The following is a 27,292-nucleotide window of genomic DNA, read 5'->3' on the forward strand; positions in this document are numbered from 1 at the left end:
AGCATATAAATGCCATCCATGGGCTGTATATGTTTTTGATGGACCCATAGACTTGCCTTGGCACTTGTCATCCATGCTGTCAGGAAAAAACAGACATGTCTCTGTGGGTTTTGCACGGACACACTGTCCATGTAAAATCACGGACTTGTAAATAGCAGCATGGGTTTTAGCACCTTAACATCCAATGACTGACAGTCTGTCATTGGACTCCTCCCCGTTTGGCTCCGGCGATGAGCCCACACTTTTTCCGGCACATGACAGCTGATTTGATCAGCTGACATGTGCCCCTAACAGCTGCGGGTGGAATCGCGATTCACCCGTGGCTGTTAACTTGTTAAATGCTGCTGTCAAACTCTGACAGCGGCATTTAACATGCAAGCGCAGGAAGCATATCATTAACCCCGCCCATTGGCGCCCCTATCACATGACCGCAGGTCACCAATGGGTTGACATGACAACCCGAGGTTAGCAGGAGACCCCTGTGGCTGTCATAGCCGGATAGCTATGAGTGCCGCCCAGCAGTCGGCGCTCATAGCAAGTGAGCATTTCTGCTACATAGAGCAGGGCTGCAGCCCCACTCTGTGTAGCACAAGCGATCGGATAATCGCGGATTCTAGTCTCCCATGAAGCAAGTAAAAAGTAAAAAAAAGTTTTAAAAAATATGTAAAAAATAAAAAATGCAGAAAAGTTCAAATCACCCCCCTTTCACCCCATACAAAATAAAACAATAAAAAAATTCAAATATGCACATATTTGGTATCGTTGCGTTCAGAATTGCTGATCTAGCAATATAAATAAAGAATTATTCTAATCGGCAAACGGTGTAGCGAGAAAAAAATGCAATAACAGGCTATCAAAAAGCTACCATGCCATACATACCACACCATAATGGTATCAATAGAAACGACAGCTCGGCACACAAAAAGTAAACCCTCACCCGGCCCCAGATGTCGAAAAATGGAGACGCTACGGGTCTTGGAAAATGGTAACTTTTTTTTAAATTTATTTATTTTTACAAACTTTGGAATTTTTTATTCGCCACTTAAATAAAAAAAGAGCCTAGACATGTTTGGTGTCTACGAACTCGTACTGACCTGGAGAATCATAGTGGCAGGTCAGTTCTAGCATTTAGTGAACATGGTAAAAACAAATCTAAAAAACAATTGCGGAATTGCACTTTTTTGCAATTTCACCGCATTTGGAATTTTTTTTTCCGTTTTCCAGTACATGATATGGTAAAAAAATCAGTGGTGTCGTCCAAAACTACAACTCGTCCTGCAAAAACACAAGCCCTCAAATGGCCATATTGACAGAAAAAAAAAAAAGTTATGGCCATGGGAAGAACGGGAGCAAAAAATTAAAACGCAAAAACCCCTGGTCCTTAAAGGGATAATGGGTACATGTGGTATCCATGAAAAAAAAATGATATCACATGTACTGAAAGCACGGACGTGTGAATGAGGCCTGAGAGCTCCGGAAAGTCTTTTGCTCCTTTCACTTAGCGTTGGTGCTGTGTGGCGGCCATTGTTGCTGTGGTTTTGTGCCTGTGGGCCTGCATGGTCTGGAGTCATGGGGACTCAGTCTTGCAGCATGGGCGCTGTGAGGCACCAGGTTGCCGCCCTGCTGGTGCGTTGTCACTGCCATGGTGGTTAGCGCACAACGTCGCAACTACAAGGCTACAAAAAGCTAGGACCCACTTAGAGGTTCACCATGACATGGCAGTGGGCGCCATACAGTCTGCTTAGAATGTAAAACTAAGAACCTCATGTCAGTTTTGTAAATTTTTCCCTGGCTCATTAGATTATTTATGATTTTTGGATGTGCGCTCCACGTCTTTTCTTCTACAGTTCTAGCTTTTTCAGGTGAGTTTAGGAGCGGACTTGACTGAAAAAGACATCGTAGGCACATACCCAAACATGTAATTAATTCTTCAGGACAAGAAAGCAGCCCCTGGCAGATGCCAAGGAAAGAAAATTGTTAGACCAGTCTCCTGTAAAGATATTTAGAGAGCGGCTTTCTCAATATGCCTGCACTCCTACTCTCAGATGCATTAAAGTCGTTCTGGACTATAATTGTTGGTATTTTTTTACTACCATGTGCTATTACTATGTGCAGGTCAGACTAATCACAGGAACTGCTGTCCTTTTATGCATTGACCAGGCACCGTGCCACTATTCAAGCATTAAGCCATCAATAACCATTAGGTCACATTCACACTATCAGTATTTGGTCAGTATTTTACATCAGTATTTGTAGCCAAAACCAGGAGAGGAACCATTATAGAGGAAAAGTATAATAGAAACATATGCACCACTTCTGTATTTATCACCCACTCCTGGTTTTGGCTGAGAAATACTGATGTAAAATACTGACCAAATACTGATAGTGTGACCGCAGCCTTATACTTTCCCTCTGACCTTTCCTCTCCTGGTTTTGGTTTACAAATACTGATCAAATATTGAGTGTGAATGTGGCCATATTATGATACAGTCCTAGGTCCAGGTATTAATAGATGGGACAATTGAATGACAGTTATACTCGTAACTATGGCAACCAAATACAGGTCATAGATCAGCCCATTATTACCTGTCTAGTGTGACCTCACTGTCAGTGGGGTAGCTTCCATTTCTAGCATTGCACTCTGGAGGAGAAAAAATCTAATACAGGAGGGAAGCAGGTCACTACCCACGGTGTCCATCAAGCCTGATGGTTGGTTGGTCTCTTTCTGGCATCATGCCCACTGCTGACCATCTGCTAAAGCAGCTGGGATACGATACATTAGGTACCATTGGGGAAGGAGCCTATTCAAACGTGAAAATGGCCACATCTAGGAATCACCAGCGCACAGTGGCCATTAAAGTGATCGACAAGAAAAAGGTCTCAGCTGACTATGCCAGGAAATTTCTCCCCCGTGAGTTGGCAATTTTGAGAAAGGTGAAACATCCCACTGTGATCACTGCTTTTGAGTTTATTGAGATAAGTAATTACCCACAGTTTATAGTAACGGAATTGTGTGTCTCAGACCTCATGCAGTTTGTGCTTAACGCAGTACGGCTGTCAGCTGAAATGGCCAGACACCTTTTTAGGCAGATCGCCAGAGGCCTCAGGTATCTGCATAACCATCATATGGCACACAGAGATCTTAAGTGTGAAAATGTACTTATCACGTCAGATATCAATGCAAAGATCTCAGACCTCAGCTTTGGGATCATGTTCGATGGGAACAGCTCCAGTGTGTGTACCACTTACTGTGGATCTCCACAATATGCTTCTCCTGAGGTGAGTCAGTATGCAAGTAGTGTTTTATCTTTTATAGATATGTTGTGGAAGCCCTGATGTTTAGCAACAGATAAGGTTCTATTCTATCTACCTAGAACTTAAAGGGAATCTGAGAGCAAAATGGTGTAGGGGCAGAAACTCTTATTCCAGCGATGCGTCACTTACTGGGCTGCTTGCTGTAGTTATGATAAACTGCTGTAGTTTTATCACTAGAGGACTAGTAAATCTGCTTCCTGGTAGCATAACCACACCCCACCACTGAAACCTGCCAGCCAATCGGTGTTGGGGGCGGGGATTTACAGAGCTCAGCATTCAGAGAACTGGGAGAGCTCATAAAACTGTGATTTTATCAAAACTGCAGCACACAGTAAAGTAAGTGATACATCACTGGAATCAGGGTTTTTGCCCCTACATCATGCTGCTCTCAGATTGGGTACCAAAAACCTGGTAACAGATTTCTTTTAAGCCCTTCCCCAAATACACATTAGATAGTTGTCAGCCAAACTGTGGTTTGGCAGTTCTTTTGGCTGGGAACTATGCTCTCCCATACACATAAACACTTGTCAAAGCGTGCCTGTGCTCCCCAAGAGATATTTGCTGCCAGACATCTCTGGCGGCGGGGCACCTCTAAGGGTACCGTCACACTATACGATTTACCTACGATCACGACCAGCGATATGACCTGGCTGTGATCGTAGGTAAATCGTAGTGTGGTCGCTGGGGAGCTGTCACACAGACAGCTCTCCAGCGACCAAGATGCCGAGGTCCCTGGGTAACCAGGGTAAACATCGGGTAACTAAGCGCAGGACCGCGCTTAGTTACCCGATGTTTACCCTGGTTACAAGCGTTAAACTAAAAAAAAAAAAACAGCACATACTTACATTCTGGTGTCCGTCAGGTCCCTTGCAGTCTGCTTCCCGCACTCACTGACTGCCGGCCGTAAAGTGAAAGTGAAAGCACAGCCGCTGTGCTCTGCTTTCACTTTACGGCCGGCAGTCACAGTGCTGGAAGCAGACTGCAAGGGACCTGACGGACACCAGAATGTAAGTATGTGCTGTTTGTTTTTTTTTAGTTTAACGCTTGTAACCAGGGTAAACATCGGGTAACTAAGCGCGGTCCTGCGCTTAGTTACCCGATGTTTACCCTGGTTACAAGCGAACGCATCGCTGGATCGCATCGCTAGATCGCTAGATCGGTGTCACACACACCGATCTAGCGATGACAGCGGGAGATCCAGCGATGAAAGAAAGTTCTAAACGATCTGCTACGACGTACGATTCTCAGCAGGATCCCTGATCGCTGCTGCGTGTCAGACACAGCGATATCGTAACGATATCGCTGGAACGTCACGAATCGTACCGTCGTAGCGATCGAAATGTTATAGTGTGACGGTGCCCTAAGGCTGCAGTCACTATCAGTATGTGTAAGCCAAAACCAGGAGTGGGTGATAATACAGACGTGGTGCGTATTTCTATACTTCTCATCTGATTGCTCCTCACCTGGTTTTTATTACAAATACTGAGGTAAAATACTGAGCAAATACTGAACATGTGAACGTGGCCATAGAAAATAAAAGGATCATCAGTCTGAAATCAGATGTGCCCAGTACTTATTTCTCCTGACGTCATCTGGAGGTGACCCCCATACCCAGACAATCAGCTGTCTGCATCAGCGAGTTTGAACAATATTAGTGTAATGTGTATCGGGGGTCTTTAGAGAAAGTTGCATATTCCTATCAGAAGTTAACAGATGCTTTCTTACTGGTCATGGTAATCACTAATTTATGCAAGTGCAAAGGAAACTGGCAGCTCGCAGTGTTCTTAGGAATTAATGATCCAGCACTTTTGGTATAATGTACAGTATGCTATTTATTAAACATTAAAAACATCAATGCAGACATATAAATACACTAGATGGTAGCCCGATTCTAACGCATCGGGTATTCTAGAATATGTATGTAGTTTATTTATGTAGATTTTAGAATAATACATTGAATACAATCCGTCCGGCCGGATTGCGCCTGTCGCTGATTGTTCGCGGCCGGCCACGTGGTATATAGCACAGCCACGTAGTATATAACAGCCCACGTAGTATATAGCACAGCCACATAGTATATAGCACAGCCCGCGGAGTATATAGCACAGCCCGCGGAGTATATAGCACAGCCCGCGGAGTATATAGCACAGCCCGCGGAGTATATAGCACAGCCCGCGGAGTATATAGCACAGCCCGCAGAGTACATTGCACCGCCCGCGGAGTACATTGCACAGCCTGCGCAGTACATTGCACAGCCCGCGCAGTACATTGCACAGCCCGCGCAGTACATTGCACAGCCCACGCAGTACATTGCGCAGTACATTGCACAGCGTATATTGCACAGCCCACGTAGTATATTGCCCAGCCCACGTAATATATTGCACAGCCAACGCAGTATATAACAATGTGGGCACCATATCCCTGTTAAAAAAAAGAATTAAAATAAAAAATAGTTATATACTCACCCTCCGTTGGCCCCCGGATCGAAGCGGTTACCGACGCTCCTCGTGCGCTCCAGTCTGAAGAGTGCATTGCGGTCTCGCAAGATGATGACGTAGCGGTCTCACGAGTGAGAAATAAGCATTTGATCCCTCTGGCAAACAAGCCTTTTTTTGTAGTTGATGATAAAGTTTGCGCACGTCAGGAGGAATTTTGGCCCACTCCTGTTTGCAGATCATCTCTAGATCATTAAGGTTTTGAGGCTGTCGCTTGGCAATTCGGAGATTCAACTCCCTCCATAAGTTTTCTGTGGGATTAAGGTCTGGAGACTGGCTAAGCCACTCCATGACCTTAATGTGCTTCTTTTTGAGCCACTCCTTTGTTGCCTTGGACCCAGCCATGACCCATTTTTAATGTCCTGGTAGAGGGAAGGAGGTTTTCACTCACGATTTTATGGTACATGGCTCCATCCATTCTCCCATTGATACGGTGATGTAGTCCTGTGCCCTTAGCAGAGAAACACCCCCAAAACATAATGTTTCCACCTTCATGCTTGACAGTGGGGACTGTGTTCTTTGAGTCATAGGCAGCATTTCTCTTCCTCCAAACACGGCGAGTTGTGTTAATGCCAACAACTTCAATTTTTGTCTCATCTGATCACAGCACCTTCTTCCAATCACTCACAGAATCATCCAGATGTTCATTGGCAAACTTCAGACGAGCCTGCACATGTGCCTTCTTGAGCAGGGGAACCTTGCGGCCACTACAGGATTTTAAACCTTTACGGCGTAATATGTTAGCAATGGTTTTCTTGGTAACGGTGGTCCCAGCTGCCTTGAGATAATTAACAAGTTCCCCCCATGTAGTTTTAGGCTGATCTCTCAACTTCCTCATGCTCAAGAATACCCCACGAGGTGAGATTTTGCATGATGCCCCAGATCGATGTCGATTGACAGTCATTTTGCATTTCTCTATTTTCTTACTAAGGCACCAGCAGTTGTCTCCTTCTCACCCAGCGTCTTACTTATGGTTTTGTAGCCCATTCCAGCTTTGTGCAGGTCTATGATCTTGTCACTGACATCCTTATAAAGCTCTTTGGTCTTTCCCATGTTGTGGAATTAGAGTCTGACTGATTAATTGAGTCTGTGGACAGGAGTCTTTTATAAAGGTGACTAGTAAGACAGCTGTCTTTAATGCAGGTAACGAGTTGGTTAGGAGCATCTAGCTGGTCTGTAGGAGCCAGAACTCTAAGGGTATGTTTCCACGTTCAGGAAACGCTGCGTTTTTGACGCTGCGTTTTTCTGCAGCGTAAAAAATGCAGCGTCCAGATGTTACAGCATAGTGGAGGGGATTTAACCCCTTTCTGACCTCGGACGGGATAGTACGTCCGAGGTCAGATCCCCTGCTTTGATGCGGGCTTCGGCGGTGAGCCCGCATCAAAGCCGGGACATGTCAGCTGTTTTGAACAGCTGACATGTGCCCGTAATAGGCGCGAGCAGAATCGCGATCTGCCCGCGCCTATTAACTAGTTAAATGCCGCTGTCAAACGCAGACAGCGGCACTTAACTACCGCTTCCGGCCGGGCGGCCGGAAATGACGTCATCGCCGACCCCCGTCACATGATCGAGGGTCGGCGATGCTTCAGAATTGTAACCATAGAGGTCCTTGAGACCTCTATGGTTACTGATCGCCGGCAGCTGTGAGCGCCACCCTGTGGTCGGCGCTCACAGCACACCTGATTTTCTACTACATAGTAGCGAACAGCAGATCGCTGCTATGTAGCAGAGGCGATAGTGCTGTGCCTGCTTCTAGCCTCCCATGGAGGCTATTGAAGCATGGCAAAAGTAAAAAAAAAAGTTAAAAAAAATGTGAAAAAAATAAAAAAATATAAGTTTAAATCACCCCCCTTTCGCGCAGAATCGCCCGATCTATCAACTAAAAAAAAGCATTAACCTGATCGCTAAACAGCGTAGCGAGAAAAAAATTCGAAACGCCAGAATTACGTTTTTTTGGTCGCCGCGACATTGCATTAAAATGCAATAACGGGCGATCAAAAGAACGTATCTGCACCAAAATGCTATCATTAAAAACGTAATCTCGGCACGCAAAAAATAAGCCCTCAACCGACCCCAGATCATGAAAAATGGAGACGCTACAGGTATCGGAAAATGGCGCAATTTTTTTTTTTTAGCAAAGTTTGGAATTTCTTTTCACCACTTAGGTAAAAAATAACCTAGTCATTTTAGGTGTCTATGAACTCGTACTGACCTGGAGAATCATAATGTCAGGTCAGTTTTAGCATGTAGTGAACCTAGCAAAAAAGCCAAACAAAAAACAAGTGTGGGATTGCACTTTTTTTGCAATTTCACCGCACTTGGAATTTTTTTCCCGTTTTCTAGTACACGACATGCTATAACCAATGATGTTGTTCAAAAGTACAACTCGTCCTGCAAAAAATAAGCCCTCACATGGCCAAATTGACGGAAAAATTAAAAAGTTATGGCTCTGGGAAGGAGAGGAGTGAAAAACGAACACGGAAAAACGAAAAATCCCAAGGTCATGAAGGGGTTAATGAAATCCTGTCTCCACTATGCAGGAAAAAATGCATGTGTTTTTGCCGCGAAAACGCACATGCGGCGCTTTTTTTCAGAACGCAGCATGTTGCTACAATGAGCAAAACACGCAAGAACAACGCAGGTGACCTGCCAGTGACCTGACGTGCAGTTTTGGTCAGGATTTTACCTGCATAAAATCCTGACCAAAGCCTGAAGCAAGCCTGAACATGGACACATACCCTAAGGCTATGTGCACACGTTGCAGATTAGGCTTAGGAATTTCTGGTGCGGATTCTGCCTCTCCTGGCAGAAATCGCACCTGTGGATTTGTTGCGTTTTTGTGCGGTTCTGCAGCGTTTTTTGTGCATTTTTGCTGCGGTTTTCTTGCGGATTTGCTGCGTTTTTTACCCCTGCGGTTTTCTATAATGGAATGGGTACAAAAATGCTGCAGATTCACAAAAAAGAAATGACATGCTACTTCTTTTAAACGCAGCGTTTCCGCAGCGGATTTTCCACAAAGTGTGCACAGCATTTTTTTTTCCTCATTGATTTACATTGTACTGTAAATCAATTGCGGATCTGCAGCGTTTCTGCACTGCAAAAAAACACTGCGGATCCGCAGAGAATCCGCAACGTGTGCACATACCCTTAGGCTAAGTGCACACGCTGCGGATTCCATTGCGGAATTTTCCGCAGCGGATTTGCTAAATCTGCAGTGAAAAACCGCTGCGGTTTTTACTGCGGATTTACCGCGGTTTCTTTTGCAATTTCCTCTGCGGGTTTGCACCTGCAGATTTCTATTGGAGCAGGGGCAAACCCGCAGCGGAATCCGCAGAAAGAATTGACATGCTGTGGAAAATAAACCGCTGCGTTTTTTTCCGCAGCATGTGCACAGCGGATTTAATTTCCCATTGCTTTACATGGTACTGTAAATGCATGGGAAACTGCTGCGGATCCGCAGCTGTGGAAATGCTGCGGATCCGCAGCAAAATCCGCATCGTGTGCACATACCCTCAGGGTATGTGCACACGATGCGGATTTTGCTGCGGATCCGCAGCGTTTCCGCAGCTGCGGGTCCGCACCAGTTTCCCATGAGTTTACATTACAATGTAAACCTATGGGAAACCAAAAACGCTGTGCACATGCTGCGGAAAAAAACATGCGGAAATGCAGCAGTTTACATTCCGTAGCATGTCACTTCTTTCTGCGGATTCCGCAGCGGTTTTACAACTGCCCCTATGGAAAACCGCAGTTGTAAAACCGCAGTGAAAACCGCAGAAAAACCGCGGTAAATCCACAATAAATCTGCAGCAAAAACGCAGCGTTTTTGCCCTGCAGATTTATCAAATCTGCCGCGGAAAAATCCGCAGTGGCAAAGCATACGTGTGCACATAGCCTCAGGCTGCCGTCACACTATCAGTATTTGGTCAGTATTTTACATCAGTATTTGTAAGCCAAAACTAGGAGTGGGTGATAAATACAGAAGTGGTGCATATGTTTCTATTATACTTTTCCTCTAATTGTTCCACTCCTGGTTTTGGATTACACATACTGATGTAAAATACTGACCAAATACTGCTAGTGTGACGGCAGCCTTAGGCCGTTGTCACACTACCGTGTTTTACGGACGTAAGAGGGGTGCTGAAAATACGGATTACATACGGTACAATGCTTCTCTATGCCCCTGCTCCTATCAGCCGTATTTTACTGATCCGTATTATACGGTCTTCTACGGCCGTAGAAAATTGCAGCATGCTGCGTTTGTCACCGTATTGCGCAAAAAATCCGCCAATGAAAGTCTATGGGGGCCAGAAAAATACGGATTACACACGGACCAGCAGTGTGACTTGCGAGAAATATGCAGCGGTGTTAGAGAGAAAAGCCGGCAATTCAGTGCGGTGTACAGTAAAATCACACTGACAGCTTACAATACAGTCATGGCCAAAAGTTTTGAGAATTACACCAAAATAATATTTTCACATGATCTTCTGCCCTCTGGTTTTTATTAGTGTTTGTCTGATGTTTATATCACATACAGAAATATAATTGCAATCATATTATGAGTACCAATATGTTATATTGACAGTTAGAATGAGTTAATGCAGCAAGTCAATATTTGCAGTGTTGACCCTTCTTCTTCAAGACCTCTGCAATTCTCCCTGGCATGCTCTCAATCAACTTCTGGACCAAATCCTGACTGATAGCAGTCCATTCTTGCATAATCAATGTTTGCATTTTGCCAGAATTTGTTGGTTTTTGTTTGTCCACCCGTCTCTTGATGATTGACCACAAGTTCTCAATGGGATTAAGATCTGGGGAGTTTCCAGGTCATGGACCCAAAATCTCTATGTTTTGTTCCATGAGCCATTTAGTTATCACCTTTGCTTTATGGCAAGGTGCTCCATCATGCTGGAAAAGGCATTGTTGGGCGCCAAACTGCTCTTGGACGGTTGGGAGAAGTTGCTCTTGGAGGACATTCTGGTACCATTCTTTATTCATGGCTGTGTTTTTAGGCAAGACTGTGAGTGAGCCGATTCCCTTGGCTGAGAAGCAACCCCACACATGAATGGTTTCAGGATGCTTTACAGTTGGCATGAGACAAGACTGGTGGGAGCGCTCACCTCTTCTTCTCCGAATAAGCTGTTTTCCAGATGTCCCAAACAATCGAAAAGAGGATTCATCAGAGAAAATGACTTTGCCCCAGTCCTCAGCAGTCCACTCCCTGTACCTTTTGCAGAATATCAGTCGGTCCCTGATGTTTTTTCTGGAGAGAAGTGGCTTCTTTGCTGTCCTCCTTGAAACCAGGCCTTGCTCAAAGAGTCTCCGCCTCACAGTGTGGGCAGAAGCACTCACACCAGCCTGCTGCCATTCCTGAGGAAGCTTGGCACTGCTGGTAGTCCGATCCCGCAGCTGAAACAGTTTTAAGATACGGTCCTGGCGCTTGCTGGTCTTTCTTGGGCGCCCTGGAGCCTTTTTGACAACAATGGAGGCTCTCTCCTTGAAGTTCTTGCTGATGCGATAGATTGTTGACTGAGGTGCAATCTTTGGAGCTGCGATACTCTTCCCTGTTAGGTCATTTTTGTGCAGTGCAATGATGGCTGCCCGTGTTTCTTTAGAGATAACCATGTTTAACTGAAGAGAAACAATAATACCAAGCACCAGCCTCCTTTTAAAGTGTCCAGTGATGTCATTCTTACTTAATCATGACTGATTGATCGCCAGCCCTGTCCTCATCAACACCCACACCTGTGTTAATGGATCAATCACTAAAACGATGTTAGCTGCTCCTTTTAAGGCAGGACTGCAATGATGTTGAAATGTGTTTTGGGGGTTCAGGTTCATTTTATGGGCAAATATTGACTTTGCAAGTACAGTAATTGCTGTTAAGCTGATCACTCTGACATTCAGGAGTATATGCAAATTGCCATTAGAAAAAATGAAGCAGTAGACTTTGGAAAAATTAATATTTGTCTCATTCTCAAAATTTTTGTCCATGACTGTAGAATAGGTAGAATAAATGTGGACACATAGAATAGGTGTATATATATATATATATATATATATATATATATATATGTCATTGAGACACATATATGTATATATATTAACATTTCATACAGCGCTAGATAGCTTTAAAGCCGGTAATTCAATTGCCGGCTTTTGCGATCTCCTTCCTAAACCCGACATGATTTGAGATGTGGTTTACATACAGTAAACCATCTCATATCCCCATTTTTTTTGCATATTCCACACTACTAATGTTAGTAGTGTGTATGTGCAAAATTTGGGCGCTCTAGCTATTAAATTTAAGGGTTAAATGGCAGAAAAAATTGGCGTGGGCTCCGGCGCAATTTTCTCCACCAGAGTAGTAAAGCCAGTGACTGAGGGCAGATATTAGCCCAGAGAGGGTCCACGGTTTTTGGCCCCCCCCTGGCTAAAAACATCTGCCCCAGCCACCCCAGAAAAGGCACATCTGAAAGATGCGCCTATTCTGGCACTTGGCCACTCTCTTCCCATTCCCGTGTAGCGGTGGGATATGGGGTAATGAAGGGTTAATGTCACCTTGCTATTGGAAGGTGACATTAAGCCAGATTAATAATGGAGAAGCGTCAATTCTGACACCTATCCATTATTAATCCAATAGCATGAAATGGTTAATAAACACACACACATTATTAAAAATTGTTTTAATGAAATGAACACACAGTTTGTTTGAATATTTTATTGTTCTCTCAATCCACCTGAAGACTCTCGTTCTGTAACAAAGGAAACATAATAAACCAACAATATACATACCTTCCGATGATCTGTAACGTTCCACGATGTAAATCCATCTGAAGGGTTTAAAATATATTACAGCCAGGAGCTCTGCTAATGCCGCTGTGCTCGTGGCTGTAAAACCCCAGCGAATGAATGGAAACTAGGTTAATGACCTGTAGTTACCTTCATTTGCGGTGATGCGCCCTCTGCTGGATGTCCTTCGAGCGTGGGAAAAAAATCAGACAAGTTCCCAGGCTCGAATTCATATGAGGACAACCAGCAGAGGGCGCATCACCGCGGATGAAGGTAACTACAGGTCATTGACCTAGTTTCCATTCATTCGCTGGGGTTTTACAGCCACGAGCACAGCTGCATTAGCAGAGCTCCTGGCTGTAAAATATTTTAACCCCTTCAGATGGATTTACATCGTGGGACGTTACAGATCATCGGAAGGTATGTATATTGTTGGTTTATTATATTTCCTTTGTTACAGAGCGAGGGTCTTCAGGTGGATTGAGAGAACAATAAAATATTCAAACAAACTGTGTGTTCATTTCATTAAAATAATTTTTAATAATGTGTGTGTGTTTTTATTAACCATTACATGCTATTGGATTAATAATGGATAGGTGTCAGAATTGACGCTTCTCCATTATTAATCTGGCTTAATGTCACCTTCCAATAGCAAGGTGACATTAACCCTTCATTACCCCATATCCCACCGCTACACGGGAATGGGAAGAGAGTGGCCAAGTGCCAGAAAAGGCGCATCTTCCAGATGTGCCTTTTCTGGGGTGGCTGGGGGCAGATGTTTTTAGCCAGGGGGGGGCCAAAAACCGTGGACCCTCTCCAGGCTATTAATATCTGCCCTCAGTCACTGGCTTTACTACTCTGGCGGAGAAAATTTTGCGGGAGCCCACGACAATTTTTTCCGCCATTTAAACTTTAAATTTAATAGCTAGAGCGCCCAAATTTTGCACATACACACTACTAACATTAGTAGTGTGGAATATGCAAAAAAATGGGGATATGACATCGTTTACTGTATGTAAACCATGTCTCATTTCATGTCGGGTTTAGGAAGGAGATAGCAAAAGCCGGCAATTGAATTACCGGCTTTCTGCTATATCGCGCTGAAATAAATATTAATATATATATATATATATGTCTCAATGACACATATATATATATAGATAGATAGATAGATAGATAGATAGATAGATAGATAGATAGACAGTATATATGTTTTTATGATTTTTTGAGAACATGGATCCATTGTATGTTCGTATGTCGGTTTTGCAAGCCTGCGAGAAAATCTCGAAGTACGGATGCCATACGGATTACATACGGAAGATGCCATGTGCAAAATACGCTGACCCACCCTGCCTACGGAGGAGCTACGGACCACTATTTTGGGGACTTTTCTGCGTATTACGGCCGTAAATTACGGACCGTATTTTTATACGCTGAGTGAGACGCCGGCCTTAATGGTTGGTAGAGGATCAAATACTTACTTCTCACTGCAAAATGCAAATAAATTTACATAATTTATACAATAATCAAATGAACACAGAAATGACACCCAGGCACTATATATAAAGAATCTTCAATACTTATTTCAAAAGTTATTATAATTCAATCCTATTAATAATCCCAGAGTCACCACATGTGTCAGAGGTATAGTGAGACCACTAAAGAGAACAAGAGACCATGCTCCAAGCATAAACCGGACCAATAGAGAGATGACAGGGAGTATATAAAAGTATATATGTTTAATTTAATAGCAATAGAGAAAACCATTAAAATATACAAAAAATAATAAAATCATGTAAATATGTATATATATATTCTACATGTGCACATATCAAGAGAAATATAATGTAATATCCAATTACATAAGGCAGGTCAGTTTCTGTTATATACTATATACCCCAATAGGCAAAACAAATATCAAAAGAAGAAAAGAAGGGGGACCATGTATTGCATATGCTATAAAAAGTGATAAAATTAAAGAAACCATAAAAAACGTGTGTATAAAATATCAATATATATATATATATGTATATATAGATATATATATATATATATATATCATACCAAAAATACACAATCAATCGTGCAAAAGGTGCAAAAAGTGCTATGTGCCGTATTCTCAAAGGCCACTTGCTTCTAAGGATGCATACTGTGCATAATGCTATCAAATAGCCACTTACTTATGAAAATAGGGGAAAATGTTCCAGTACCGCCAAATGCTTGATAATGTGCACCCCACAAGTTGATTAGGAGTATCTAGCTGGTCTGTAGGAGCCAGAACTCTTAGGGTATGTGCACACGTCCGGAATGCATGCAGAATTTTCCTGACATAAACCTGAGGTTTTCCGCAGGAATTCTGCATGCGTTTTTTTTGCGTTTTTTGCAGATTTTACGCGTTTTTTCCCAGACACTCCGCAAAAAATCCACAAAAATAATGAACATGTTGCTTCTTTTTCCGGAATGCGTTTTTTTTTGCGGGAAAAAATGCAACATGTGCACAAAAAATGCGGAATGCATTCTAAATGATATGATTTTAAGTGTTTTTATAGCGTTTTTATCACGGAAAAACACGCAAAAAACGCAAAAATTCCTGAATGTGTGCACATACCCTTAGGCTGCCGTTACACTATCAGTATTTGGTCAGTATTTTACATCAGTATTTGTAAGCCAAAACCAGGAGTGGGTGATAAATGCAGAAGTGGTGAATATGTTTCTATTATACTTTTCCTCTAATTGTTCCACTCCTGGTTTTGGCTTACAAATACTAATGTAAAATACTGACCAAATACTGCTAGTGTGACGGCAGCCTTAACCCCTTAGCGACCGCCGATACGCCTTTTAACGGCGGCCGTTAAGGGTACTTAAACCACAGCGCCGTTAATTAACGGCGCTGTGGAAAAAGTCCATAGCGTCCCCCAGAGGCCGATTTTCTCCGGGGTCTCGGCTGCCGAGGGTAGCCGAGACCCCAGAGAACATGATTCGGGGGTTTTTTAACCCACCCCGCATTTGCGATCGCCGGTAATTAACCGTTTACCGGCGATTGCAAAAAAAAAAAAAAAAAAAAAAAAAAAAAAACGATCTCTTTTTAATTTCTCTGTCCTCCGATGTGATCGCACATCGGAGGACAGAGAAAAGGGGTCCCAGGTGGCCCCCCAATACTCACCTAGCTCCCCCGATGCTCCTCGTGTCTCCCGGTGGGCGCCGCCATCTTCAAAATGGCGGGCGCATACGCAGTGCGCCCGCCGGCCGGCACCGGGAGAATCTTTGGGGTCTCGGCTGCCGGGGGTAGCCGAGACCCCAAAGAGCACGATCGGGGTCGGTATTACCGACCCCTGTTTTGCGATCGCCGGTAATTAACTGTTTACCGGCGACCGCAAAAAAAAAAAAAAAAAGTAAAGTGTAATTCTCTGTCCTCTGATGTGATCGCACATCAGAGGACAGAGAAATAGGGGGATTCGGGGACCCTAGCATACTCACCTAGGTCCCTGGATCCTCTTGCTGCTCCTCCTGGCCGCCGGCAGCAGAACATGGCGGACGCATGCCCAGTGCGCCCGCCATCTGTCTCCATCTGCCGGCCGGCAGGAGAACAGCAGTTGGGGCTAAAATTAGGGTTAGGGGTAGGGTTAGGGGTAGGGTTAGGTTAGGGTTAGGGGTAGGGTTAGGTTAGGGTTAGGGGTAGGGTTAGGGGTAGGGTTAGGGGTAGGGTTAGGGGTAGGGTTAGGGGTAGGGTTAGGTTAGGGGTAGGGTTAGGTTAGGGGTAGGGTTAGGGGTAGGGTTAGGGGTAGGGTTAGGGGTAGGGTTAGGTTAGGGGTAGGGCTAGGGTTAGGGCTAGGGTTGGGGCTAAATTTAGGGTTAGGGTTGGGGCTAAATTTAGGGTTAGGGTTGGGGCTAAATTTAGGGTTAGGGTTGGGGCTAAACTTAGGGTTAGGCTTCTTTCACACTTACGTCGGTACGGGGCCGTCGCAATGCGTCGGCCCGACATACCGACGCACGTTGTGAAAATTGTGCACAACGTGGGCAGCAGCTGTAGTTTTTCAACACATCCGCTGCCCAATCTATGTCCTGGGGAGGAGGGGGCGGAGTTACGGCCACGCATGCGCGGTCAGAAATGGCGGATGCGACGTACAAAAAAACGTTTCATTGAACTTTTTTTGTGCCGACACTCCGCCAAAACACTGATACAGTGCACGACGGACGCGACGTGTGGCCATCCGTCACGATCCGTCGGCAATACAAGTCTATGGGCAAAAAACGCATCCTGCGGGCACATTTGCAGGATCCGTTTCTTGTCCAAAACGACGGATTGCGACGGAATGCCAAACGACGCAAGTGTGAAAGTAGCCCTAGGGCTAGGGTTAGGGTTGGGGCTAAAGTTAGGGCTAGGGTTGGGGCTAAAGTTAGGGTTAGAGCTGGGATTAGGGTTAGGGTTTGGATTAGGGTTCGTATTAGGGTTAGGGTTGGCATTAGGGTTACGCTTGGGATTAGGGTTAGGTTTGGGATTAGGGTTAAGGTTAGGGTTGTGATTAGGGGTGTATTGGGATTAGGGTTAGGTTTGAGGTTAGGGTTGAGATTAGGATTAGGGGTGTGTTGGATTTAGGGTTTTGATTAGGGTTATGGTTAGGGTTGACATTAGGGTTGTTTTGGGGTAAGGGTTGTGATTATGGTTAGGGTTAGTGATTAGGATTATGGATGAGGTTGGGATTAGGGTTAGGGGTGTGTTGGGGTTAGGGTTGGAGCTAGAATTGGGGGGTTTCCACTGTTTAGGTACATCAGGGGGTCTCCAAATACGACAGCCAATTTTGCGCTCAAAAAGTCAAATGGTGCTCCCTCCCTTCTGAGCTCTGCCGTGCGCCCAAACAGTGGGTTACCCCCACATATGGGGCATCAGCGTACTCGGGATAAATTGGACAACAACTTCTGGGGTCCAATTTCTCTTGTTACCCTTGTGAAAATAAAAACTTGGGGGCTACAAAATCTTTTTTGTGAAAAAAATAATATTTTTTATTTTCACGACTCTGCATTCTAAACTTCTGTGAAGCACTTGGGCATTCAAAGTTCTCACCACACATCTAGATAAGTTCCTTGGGGGGTCTAGTTTCCAAAATGGGGTCACTTGTGGGGGGTTACTACAGTTTAGGTACATCAGGGGCTCTGCAATCGCAACATAATGCCCACAGACCATTCTATCAAAGTCTGCATTCCAAAAAGGCGCTCCTTCCCTTCCGAGCTCTGCCGTGCGCCCAAACAGTGGTTTACCTCCACATATGGTGCATCAGCGTACTCGGGATAAATTGGACAACAACTATTGCAGTCCAATTTCTCCTGTTACCCTTGTGAAAATAAAAACTTGGGGGCTACAATATCTTTTTTGTGGAAAAAAATAATATTTTTTATTTTCACGACTCTGCATTCTAAACTTCTGTGAAGCACTTGGGCATTCAAAGTTCTCACCACACATCTAGATAAGTTCCTTGGGGGGTCTAGTTTCCAAAATGGGGTCACTTGTGGAGGGTTTCTACTGGTTAGGTACATCAGGGGCTCTGCAAACGCAACATAATACCCGCAGACCATTCTATCAAAGTCTGCATTCCAAAACGGCGCTCCTTCCTTCCGAGCTCTGCCGTGCGCCCAAACAGTGGTTTACCCCCACATATGGGGTACCAGCATACTCAGGACCAATTGGACAACAACTTTTAGGGTCCAATTTCTCTTGTTACCCTTGTGAAAATAAAAATTTGGTGGCTAAAAAATCTTTTTTGTGGAAAAAAAAATATTTTTTATTTTCACGGCTCTGCATTATAAACTTCTGTGAAGCACTTGGGCATTCAAGGTTCTCACCACACATCTAGATAAGTTCCATGGGGGGTCTAGTTTCCAAAATGGGGTCACTTGTGGGGGATTTCTACTGTTTAGGCACATCAGGGGCTCTCCAAACGCGACATGGCGTCCGATCTCAATTCCAGCCAATTCTACATTGAAAAAGTAAAACGGCACTCTTTCTCTTCCAAGCTCTGCGGTGCGCCCAAACAGTGGTTTACCCCCACATATTGGGTATCGACGTACTCAGGAGAAATTGCACAACAACTTTAGTGGTCTAATTTCTCCTGTTACCCTTGTGAAAATAAAAATTTGTGGGCAAAAAGATCATTTTTGTAGAAAAAATGCAATTTTTTTTTTCACGGCTCTATGTTATAAACTTCTGTGAAGCACATGGGGGTTCAAAGTGCTCGCCACACATCTAGATAAGTTCCTTAAGGGGTCTAGTTTCCAAAATGGTGTCACTTGTGGGGGGTTTCCACTGTTTAGGCACATCAGGGGCTCTCCAAACGCGACATGGCGTCCAATCTCAATTCCAGCCAATTCTACATTGAAAAAGTAAAACGGCACTCCTTCTCTTCCAAGCTCTGCGGTGCGCCCTAACAGTTGTTTACCCCCACATATTGGGTATCAGCGTACTCAGGAGAAATTGCTCAACAACTTTTGTGGTCTAATTTCTCCTGTTACCCTTGTGAAAATAAGAATTTGTGGGCGAAAAGATCATTTTTGTGTAAACAAAAGCGATTTTTTATTTTCACGGCTCTACGTTATAAACTTCTGTGAAGCACTTGGGGGTTCAAAGTGCTCACCACACATCTAGATAAGTTCCTTAAGGGGTCTAGTTTCCAAAATGGTGTCACTTGTGGGGAGTTTCCACTGTTTAGGTACATCAGGGGCTCTCTAAATGTGACATGGTGTCCGATCTCAATTCCAGCCAATTCTGCATTGAAAAAGTCAAACGGCGCTCCTTCACTTCTAAGTTCTGCGGTGCGCCCTAACAGTGGTTTACCCCCACATATGGGGTATTGGCGTATTCAGGAGAAATTGCATAACAAAATTTATGGTTACATTTCTGTTTTTACACTTATGAAAATAAAAAAAATGGTTCTGAATTAAGATGTTTGCAAAAAAAAGTTAAATGTTCATTTTTTCCTTCCACATTGTTTCAGTTCCTGTGAAGCACGTAAAGGGTTAATAAACGTAAAGGGTTTTGAGAACCTTGAGGGGTGTAGTTTTTAGAATGGTGTCACACTTCATTATTTTCTATCATATAGACCCCTCAAAATGACTTCAAATGTGATGTGGTCCCTAAAAAAAAATGGTGTTGTAAAAATGAGAAATTGCTGGTCAACTTTTAACCCTTATAACTCCCTAACAAAAAAAAATTTTGTTTCCAAAATTGTGCTGATGTAAAGAAGACATGTGGGAAATGTTATTTATTAACTATTTTTCATGACATATCTCTCTGATTTAAGGGCATAAAAATACAAAGTTTGAAAATTGCAAAATTTTAAAAATTTTCGCCATATTTCCGTTTTTTTTCATAAATAATCGCAAGTAATATTGAAGAAATGTTACCACTAACATGAAGTACAATATGTCACGAAAAAACAATCTCAGAATCAGCGGGATCCGTTGAAGCGTTCCAGAGTTATAACCTCATAAAGTGACAGTGGTCAGAATTGCAAAAATTGGCCTGTCATTAAGTACCAAATTGGCTCTGTCACTAAGGGGTTAAGGTACCGTCACACTAAGCGACGCTGTAGCGATACCGACAACGATGTCGATCGCTGCAGCGTCGCTGTTTGGTCGCTGGAGAGCTGTCATACAGACAGCTCTCCAGCGACCAACGATCCTGAAGTCCCCGGGTAACCAGGGTAAACATCGGGTTACTAAGCGCAGGGCCGCGCTTAGTAACCCGATGTTTACCCTAGTTACCGTTGTAAATGTAAAAAAACAAACACTACATACTTACATTCCCGGTGTCTGGTCATGTCCCTCGCCTTCAGCTTCCAGCACTGACTGAGCGCCGGCCGTAAAGTACAGCGGTGACGTCACCGCTGTGCTTTGCTTTACGGCTGGCCGGCGCTCACCAGTCAGTGCGGGAAGCTGAAGGCGAGGGACCTGACCAGACACCGGGAATGTAAGTATGTAGTGTTTTTTTTTTTACATTTACAACGGTAACCAGGGTAAACATCGGGTTACTAAGCGCGGCCCTGCGCTTAGTAACCCGATGTTTACCCTGGTTACCAGTGACGACATCGCTGAATCGGCGTCACACACGCGGATTCAGCGATGTCAGCGGGAGATCCAGTGGCAAAATAAAGTGCTGGACTTTCCCCAGCAACCAACGATCTCCCAGCAGGGGCCTGATCGTTGGTCGCTGTCACACATAACGATTTAGTTAACGATATCGTTGCTACGTCACAAAAAGCAACGATATCGTTAACTATATCGTTCAGTGTGACAGTACCTTTAATGATTGGTAGAGGATCAAATACTTACTTCTCACTGCAAAATGCAAATAAATTTACATAATTTATACAATGCGCGGATGTCGGCGGCTGCTGGAGCGAGCGCGATCGTTACGGGGCCTATGTGCCTGCGGGCCGCATGAAGCAGCCGGAGGGGCCGCGTGTTTGAGACCCCTGATTTAGACCATGCTCTTGGCATAGTCTAATAGATTGATAACATGAGAGACAGTTTTGGCTGACAACCCCCAGAGCCCTTCCTCCTAACTGCCCAGCCCTCCTCCTCCAAAACCAACTTCTCCGCCATTACAGAAGATCGACTCTCCACTCTACTCTCAAGATCACATCTCCCCACTCTCCCCAGTCCCGCAAGCTCACTGCCTCGGGGTAATCCTTGACACTGATCTCTCTTTCAAACCACATGTCTAAGCCCTTTCCACTTCCTGCCAAATTCAATTCAAAAATATTTAATGGATCCGTTCATTCCTCAACCAAGAATCGCAAAAACCCTAGTCCATGCCCTCATCATCTCCCGCCTTGACTACTGCAACCTCCTGCTCTGTGACTTCCCCTCTAACACTCTTCCAATCTATTCTAATCTCTGCAGCTCGACTAATCCACCTCCCCCCCCCATTCCCCGGTCTCTCCCCTCTGTCAATCCCTGCACTGGCTCCCCATTACACAAAGACTCCAGTTCAAAACCCTAACCATGGCATACAAAGCCATCCACAACTTGTATTGTCCATACATCTCTGACCTCGTCTCCCGGTACTTCGCTACAAGCAACCTCCAATCCTCACAAGATCTCCTTCTCTACTCCCCTCTTATCTTCTCTTCCCACAATCGCATACAAGATTTCTCTCCCACATCACCCCTACTCTGGAACTCTCTGCCCCAATATATTAGACTCTCGCCTACCATGGAAACCTTCAAAAAGAACCTGAAGAACTACATCTTCCGACAAGCCTACAACCTGCATTAACCACCAATCGACCAAGCCACTGCACGACCAGCTCTACCCTTACATAGTCTATCCTCACCCAATACACTTGTATTGTTTAAGATTACTTTACTCGTTTTTTTATGTATACCCTTTTCACATATAAAGCCCCATGGAACAAATGGCGCTATAATAATAAATAATAATAATAGGCCACTGTAGTTGTCAGACTTGGGGCTCTTTCACATGTCCTGATATTTCCAGTACTGGAAAAACCAGCACCGGAGATATTAGTGTCCGTGTTTTTAATACTTGTGGCATACTTGTGGCAATCGTGTGCCGCATCAGTATCACACATAGAGGTGTCTGGGAATCAGCTGTGCGGTTCATGGTGTTCCCCAGCTCTGAAGACAACTCACATCACTGTCACCTGTTAGTGCTGATCGCAGTGCAAGCAGGGGACAATGATGTGAGCTTTCGTCAGCACCCGCCACCAGGGATCAGCGTGAACAGTTATGCTGATTCCCAGGCGCCGTACATGTCACACTGATGACACACGACTATCATCCGTGTATCATCAGTGTGCACATATGCGGTACGTTTTGCAGCCCATGCTGCTGTTAATAAACGGAAATGTCAGTGTATTTTGCCCATGGACACAGTCTGTGGAAACACACTATCATTTGCAAAGACCCATTCACTTGAATGTGTCTACATGTGTAAGTGTCTCCGGTAAGTGTGAAAAATGTCACCACACGTGCCAGACACACTGACTTCTAAGGCCACGTTCACACGTTCAGTATTTGGTCAGTATTTGACCTCAGTATTTGTAAGACCAAACCAGGAGCGGGTGGAAATTCAGAAGTGCTTACGTGTTTCTAATATACTTTTCTAATATACTTTTCCTCTGACCGTTCCACTCCTTGTTTTGGCTTACAAATACTGAGGTAAAATATTGACCAAATACTGAACGTGTGAACGTGGCTTGAAACAGGCCTTAGAGCTAATAATTTGACCTCTGGTTGCCATGACTATCATCTGCAGCCCCCGTTTATTTTGTGCATGGATCCATTCTCATCAACACTGACTTTTTTAACTGCAATCAACCCGTTCATGACTGGCTTTTTTTAAAACTCTTTTTATTGAAAGATTCCACAGGAGAAGTTTTTCTTTTTTTCATTTTTGTATGTTAATTTTTCTAAGAGGCAAAAATTAAGCAGGATTAGTTGCAGATTTCAATAACACAAATCATTTTACCATTTAATAAATTGAAATAAGAGGTGAAAAGTTTAGTTTTTAAGTTTTTTTTTGGGGGGATGGGTGTTTATTGTGCTGTAAAAGTGACCTGGAAATATGCTTCTTCTGAGCCGTATTATTACGGAGATGAGACCTATAGGGTTTTTTTTTCTTACTGGTTAACCAAATTGATAAGCAAAACAAAATGGTTTGTGTTACCAAGCTGACAATATTCTTGATACCATTCCATGTACAGACAACATTTTGATTGCTTTTTATTGCATGTTTTTTTGAGTGGGAAAGCATAGAAACTGTAAAATGTCAAATTTGGATATTTAATATATACAGTGGATACAGAAAGTATTCAGACCCCTATAAATTTTTCACTCTTTGTTTCATTGCAGCCATTTGGTAAATTCATAAAAGCTCATTTTTCTCTCATTAATGTACATTCTGCACACCCATCTTGACTGAAAAAAACAAATGTAATTTTTTCAAATTTATTAAAAAAGAAAAACTGAAATATCACATGGTTATACTGTAAGTATTCAGACCCTTTGCTCAGTATTGAGTAGAAGCACCCTTTTGAGCTAGTACAGCCATGAGTCTTCTTGGGAATGATGCAGATCCTCTCCAGTTCCGTCAGGTTGGATGGTAAACGTTGGTAGACAGCCATTTTCAGGTCTCTCCAGAGATGCTCAATTGGGTTTAGGTCAGCGCTATGTCTGGGCCAGTCAAGAATGGTCATAGAGCTGTTCTGAAGCCACTTCTTTGTTATTTTAGTTGTGTTCTTATGGTCATTGTCTTGTTGGAAGGTGAATCTTCGGCTAAGTCTGAGGTCCAGAGCACTCTGGAAGAGGTTTTCATCCAGGATATCTCTGTACTTGGCCACATTCATGTTTCCTTCAATGACAACCGGTCATCCTGTCCCTGCACCTGAAAAACACCCCCATAGCATGATGCTGCCACCTTGTTTCACGGTTGGGATTGTACTGGGCAGGTGATGAGCAGTGCCTGGTTTTCTCCACACATACCACTTAGACTGTTTTGGTGATAATTCTATCTTCATCTCATCAGACCAGAGAATCTTATTTCTCAGTCTGGGAGTCCTTCATGTGTTTTTTAGCAAACTCTATGCGGGTTTTCATATGTATTGCACTGAGGAGAGTCTTCCGTCGGGCCACTCTGCCATAAAGGCCTGACTGGTGGAGGGCTGCAGTGATAGCAGACTTTGTGGAACTGAGTCACCCTCCAGGGCAGTGGGGCACTCGGTACCAGGTCTGGTCGCACTTAAAGGGGATGTCACGGTGGCTGTGACCTGGTCCATGGCCCTGGGTGCCCAGATAAAGGGAAAGGTCTTTTAAAGGGAGTAGTAATAAAGTTTGTGTTCATGATGCCACCTGTAGTTCTCGGTCAGAGGTAACCGACAATGCTTAAAGGGGTCTTCTGGGGTGATGTTACTGCAGCAAAGATGGTGGCGCTTCCTACAGGTGAAGCGGGGTCCCCAGGGCTCCCAGTGTGCATTGGCAGGGATGGTGGATGCCGGCAAATAATCGGAGGACACAAGGTTGTAACATCTTTACCTGGTTTAATGGTTGTAAGCAGCCGCAGTCCAGGGCACCAGGAACAGGTGGTGATATGGTCCGGCCAGCCTGGAGGCAAAGGTTGATCCCACTCCCAGGTGAGGTCCGTAAGCCTTCCTACTCATACTTGTATGAAAGGTCCCTGCTGCCTGTAGCTTGCTGGCAAAGTCCTCTCTCTCCTGTTCTTGGACAGTTACCCTTATAGTGGGCAGTGTGAGCCGTTTTATAGGGTCTCTATCATGACGCGGGCTCCTAGTGTACTGCTGCACCTTCAGGTGTGGGCAAATTGCATAAAGTCCTATGCCCTCCAGTTCTGCAGTGTGTCCTGGAGTACAACACAGCCTTGGGCTCCCGATGCCCGGTCCCTGCGCTTCGGCTCAGAGGGTGCCTGGTCATAGTTCCCCTCTAAGCCCTTTTCTTTCTCCTGTACTTCTTTCCTCAGGTGTTCACTGACATGCAACTCTTCAGGTTCCCTTCCTTTTCCTGGAGCTGCAGCTCACACGTGGCTGCACGGCCCCACAGTCTGCTCTCTGTTCTCACTCTTCAGTGTCTCTCAACAACTGGCTAAATCCTACTCCAGACCAGGATATAAATATCTGAGGGAAGCTCCTTTGAATCTGGGTTCAGAGCTCCCCCTTCTGGCCTGGATTCGGAATGTGTTGTATGTAGGTGTGTTACCTGGTAAAGGGAATCCTCCTTGCCTCCAAGCATGATATAGCCCTCCCCGAAAGGAAGGCAACATCACTGTAACAACCGGTTACCTGGGGTGTTACAGAACTTTCTTCCATCTCCCTACTGCATCCCTGGAGCTCAGCCACAGTGATCTTGGGGTTCTTCTTTCGCTCTCTCACCAAGGCTCTCCTTCCATGATTGCTCAGTTTGGCTGGATGGCCAGGTCTAGGAAGACTTCTGATGGCCCAAACTTCTTCCATTTAAGGATTATGGAGGACACTGTCCTCTTAGGAACCTTGAGTACTGCACAAATTCTGTTGTAACCTTGAAGATATCTGTGCCTTACCACAATTTTGTCTCTGAACTCCTTGGCCAGTTCCTTTGACCTCATGCTTCTCATTTGGTCTGACATGCACTGTGAGGTCTTATATAGACAGGTGTGTGCCTTTCCAAATCAAGTCCTATCAGTTTAATTAAACACAGCTGGACTCCAATGAAGGAGTAGAACCATCTCAAGGAGGATCACAAGGAAATGGACAGCATGTGACTTAAATAAGAGTGTCTGAGTAAAGGATCTGAATACTTCTGACCATATGATATTTCAGTTTTGCTTTTTTATAATATTTGCAAAAATTTCTACATTTTTTTGTTTTTTAGTCATGATAGGGTGCAGTGTACATTAATGAGAAAAAATGAACTTTTTTGAATTAACCAAATGGCTGCAATGAAGCAGAGTGAAAAATTTAAAGTGGTCTGAATACTTTCCATACCCACTGTAAATATTGCTGCCAGTGGCATCTAAATGGTGAAGGATGCTTTCACACTGCATCTCGGCATCCGTTCATTGTTCCTGCTAGGACTTCAGTCCGAACTGCCTCCCCTACCACTGCAAAATATGATTCGGGCTTATGCGCCAGGGGGGGGCCATAGACAATAATGGTCATTTGAGTGTCGACCTCCAGTAGGCGTACTCGCCCGAAAATGATGCACGACAGAGCACAAGTTCACTCAGTCAACACCAAAATAGCCTATGGCCCTGTTTGGTGCATATGCCAAAATCCTGTTTTGCAGGGGGGATTTGGACGTAAGCCCTGATGACACCAACGAACGAGTGCCAAAATGCAGTGTGACAGCACCCTAACACAAGCTAGCTCCAGATGTTTTTGGTAGATGCTGGTAATCTGCCCAGTATTGAGCAGACTTGGTTCCTGATCACTTTCCATACATGTGCACATTGACAATGACGTAACACTATAACAGTCAGTGTGCAAGGGGCTTGAAAGATTAGTCTGGTATTATCAAATTAAGCTAATGTCACTTTCACCTCGGATAGTTTTCAACTGATGAAAATCTGTGGCATGCTTGTTCTTTATAAATAGAATATGGCGGCAGCATGTGGATGAAATTGTAAATTATAATCCATTTGTTTAGTACTGTAAACTACCAGCCACTAAAACACTTATGATAAAAATGATTGGCTAATTGCTGTACTGACAAGATTATTGTGATCTCCTGTGAGGATGAGAGATGCAATGAGAGGAAATACTTCCATATTGGAGTAAAGAAAGAAGTGCTTTTATTGTAGGTGCTGCATGACCCACAAAAGACTGACATTTGGAGCCTGGGAGTAATCCTCTACATAATGGTGACCGGAGAAATGCCATTTAATAGGACATACTTGAATACACTGTTACAAATTCAACAGAAAGAAGAAGTGAGGTTTCCCGTAGATATAAAAGTGGAAGAAAAATGCAAAAGTCTGATCAAAGAAATGCTGCAGTACAACCCTGGTGATCGACCTGACATCCACACTGTCACAAAGCAAGATTGGCTACAAGCAGCACAAAACCTCTAAATCCGTCAATAAAGACAAGGGTGAAAGCCACAGAATGATATCATTTGTAGATGGAATCTAAACATGCCAAAATATATTTCACATTGCTTTATTATAGCTCCAGGTGATTGTGCCTT

General features: G+C 44.1%; 1 protein-coding gene across 1 annotated transcript; it reads left to right on the forward strand.

Moving 5' to 3' along the window:
- Positions 1–2,733: 2,733 nt before the first annotated feature.
- Positions 2,734–27,176, forward strand: TSSK6 (testis specific serine kinase 6). The gene is made up of 3 exons (XM_069765344.1): positions 2,734–3,283; positions 16,212–16,219; positions 26,907–27,176. The coding sequence occupies exons 1-3, from the start codon at positions 2,734–2,736 to the stop codon at positions 27,174–27,176; spliced, it is 828 nt and encodes a 275-aa protein (XP_069621445.1).
- The last annotated feature ends 116 nt before the right edge of the window (positions 27,177–27,292 follow it).

Source organism: Ranitomeya imitator, chromosome 1 (genome assembly GCF_032444005.1).
Source record: "Ranitomeya imitator isolate aRanImi1 chromosome 1, aRanImi1.pri, whole genome shotgun sequence".
Taxonomy (NCBI): Eukaryota; Metazoa; Chordata; class Amphibia; order Anura; family Dendrobatidae; genus Ranitomeya; species Ranitomeya imitator.

Excerpts from the sequence above, each read along its gene's own strand:
- TSSK6 (XM_069765344.1), top strand. The coding sequence starts at position 2,734 with ATGCCCACTGCTGACCATCTGCTAAAGCAGCTGGGATACGATACATTA.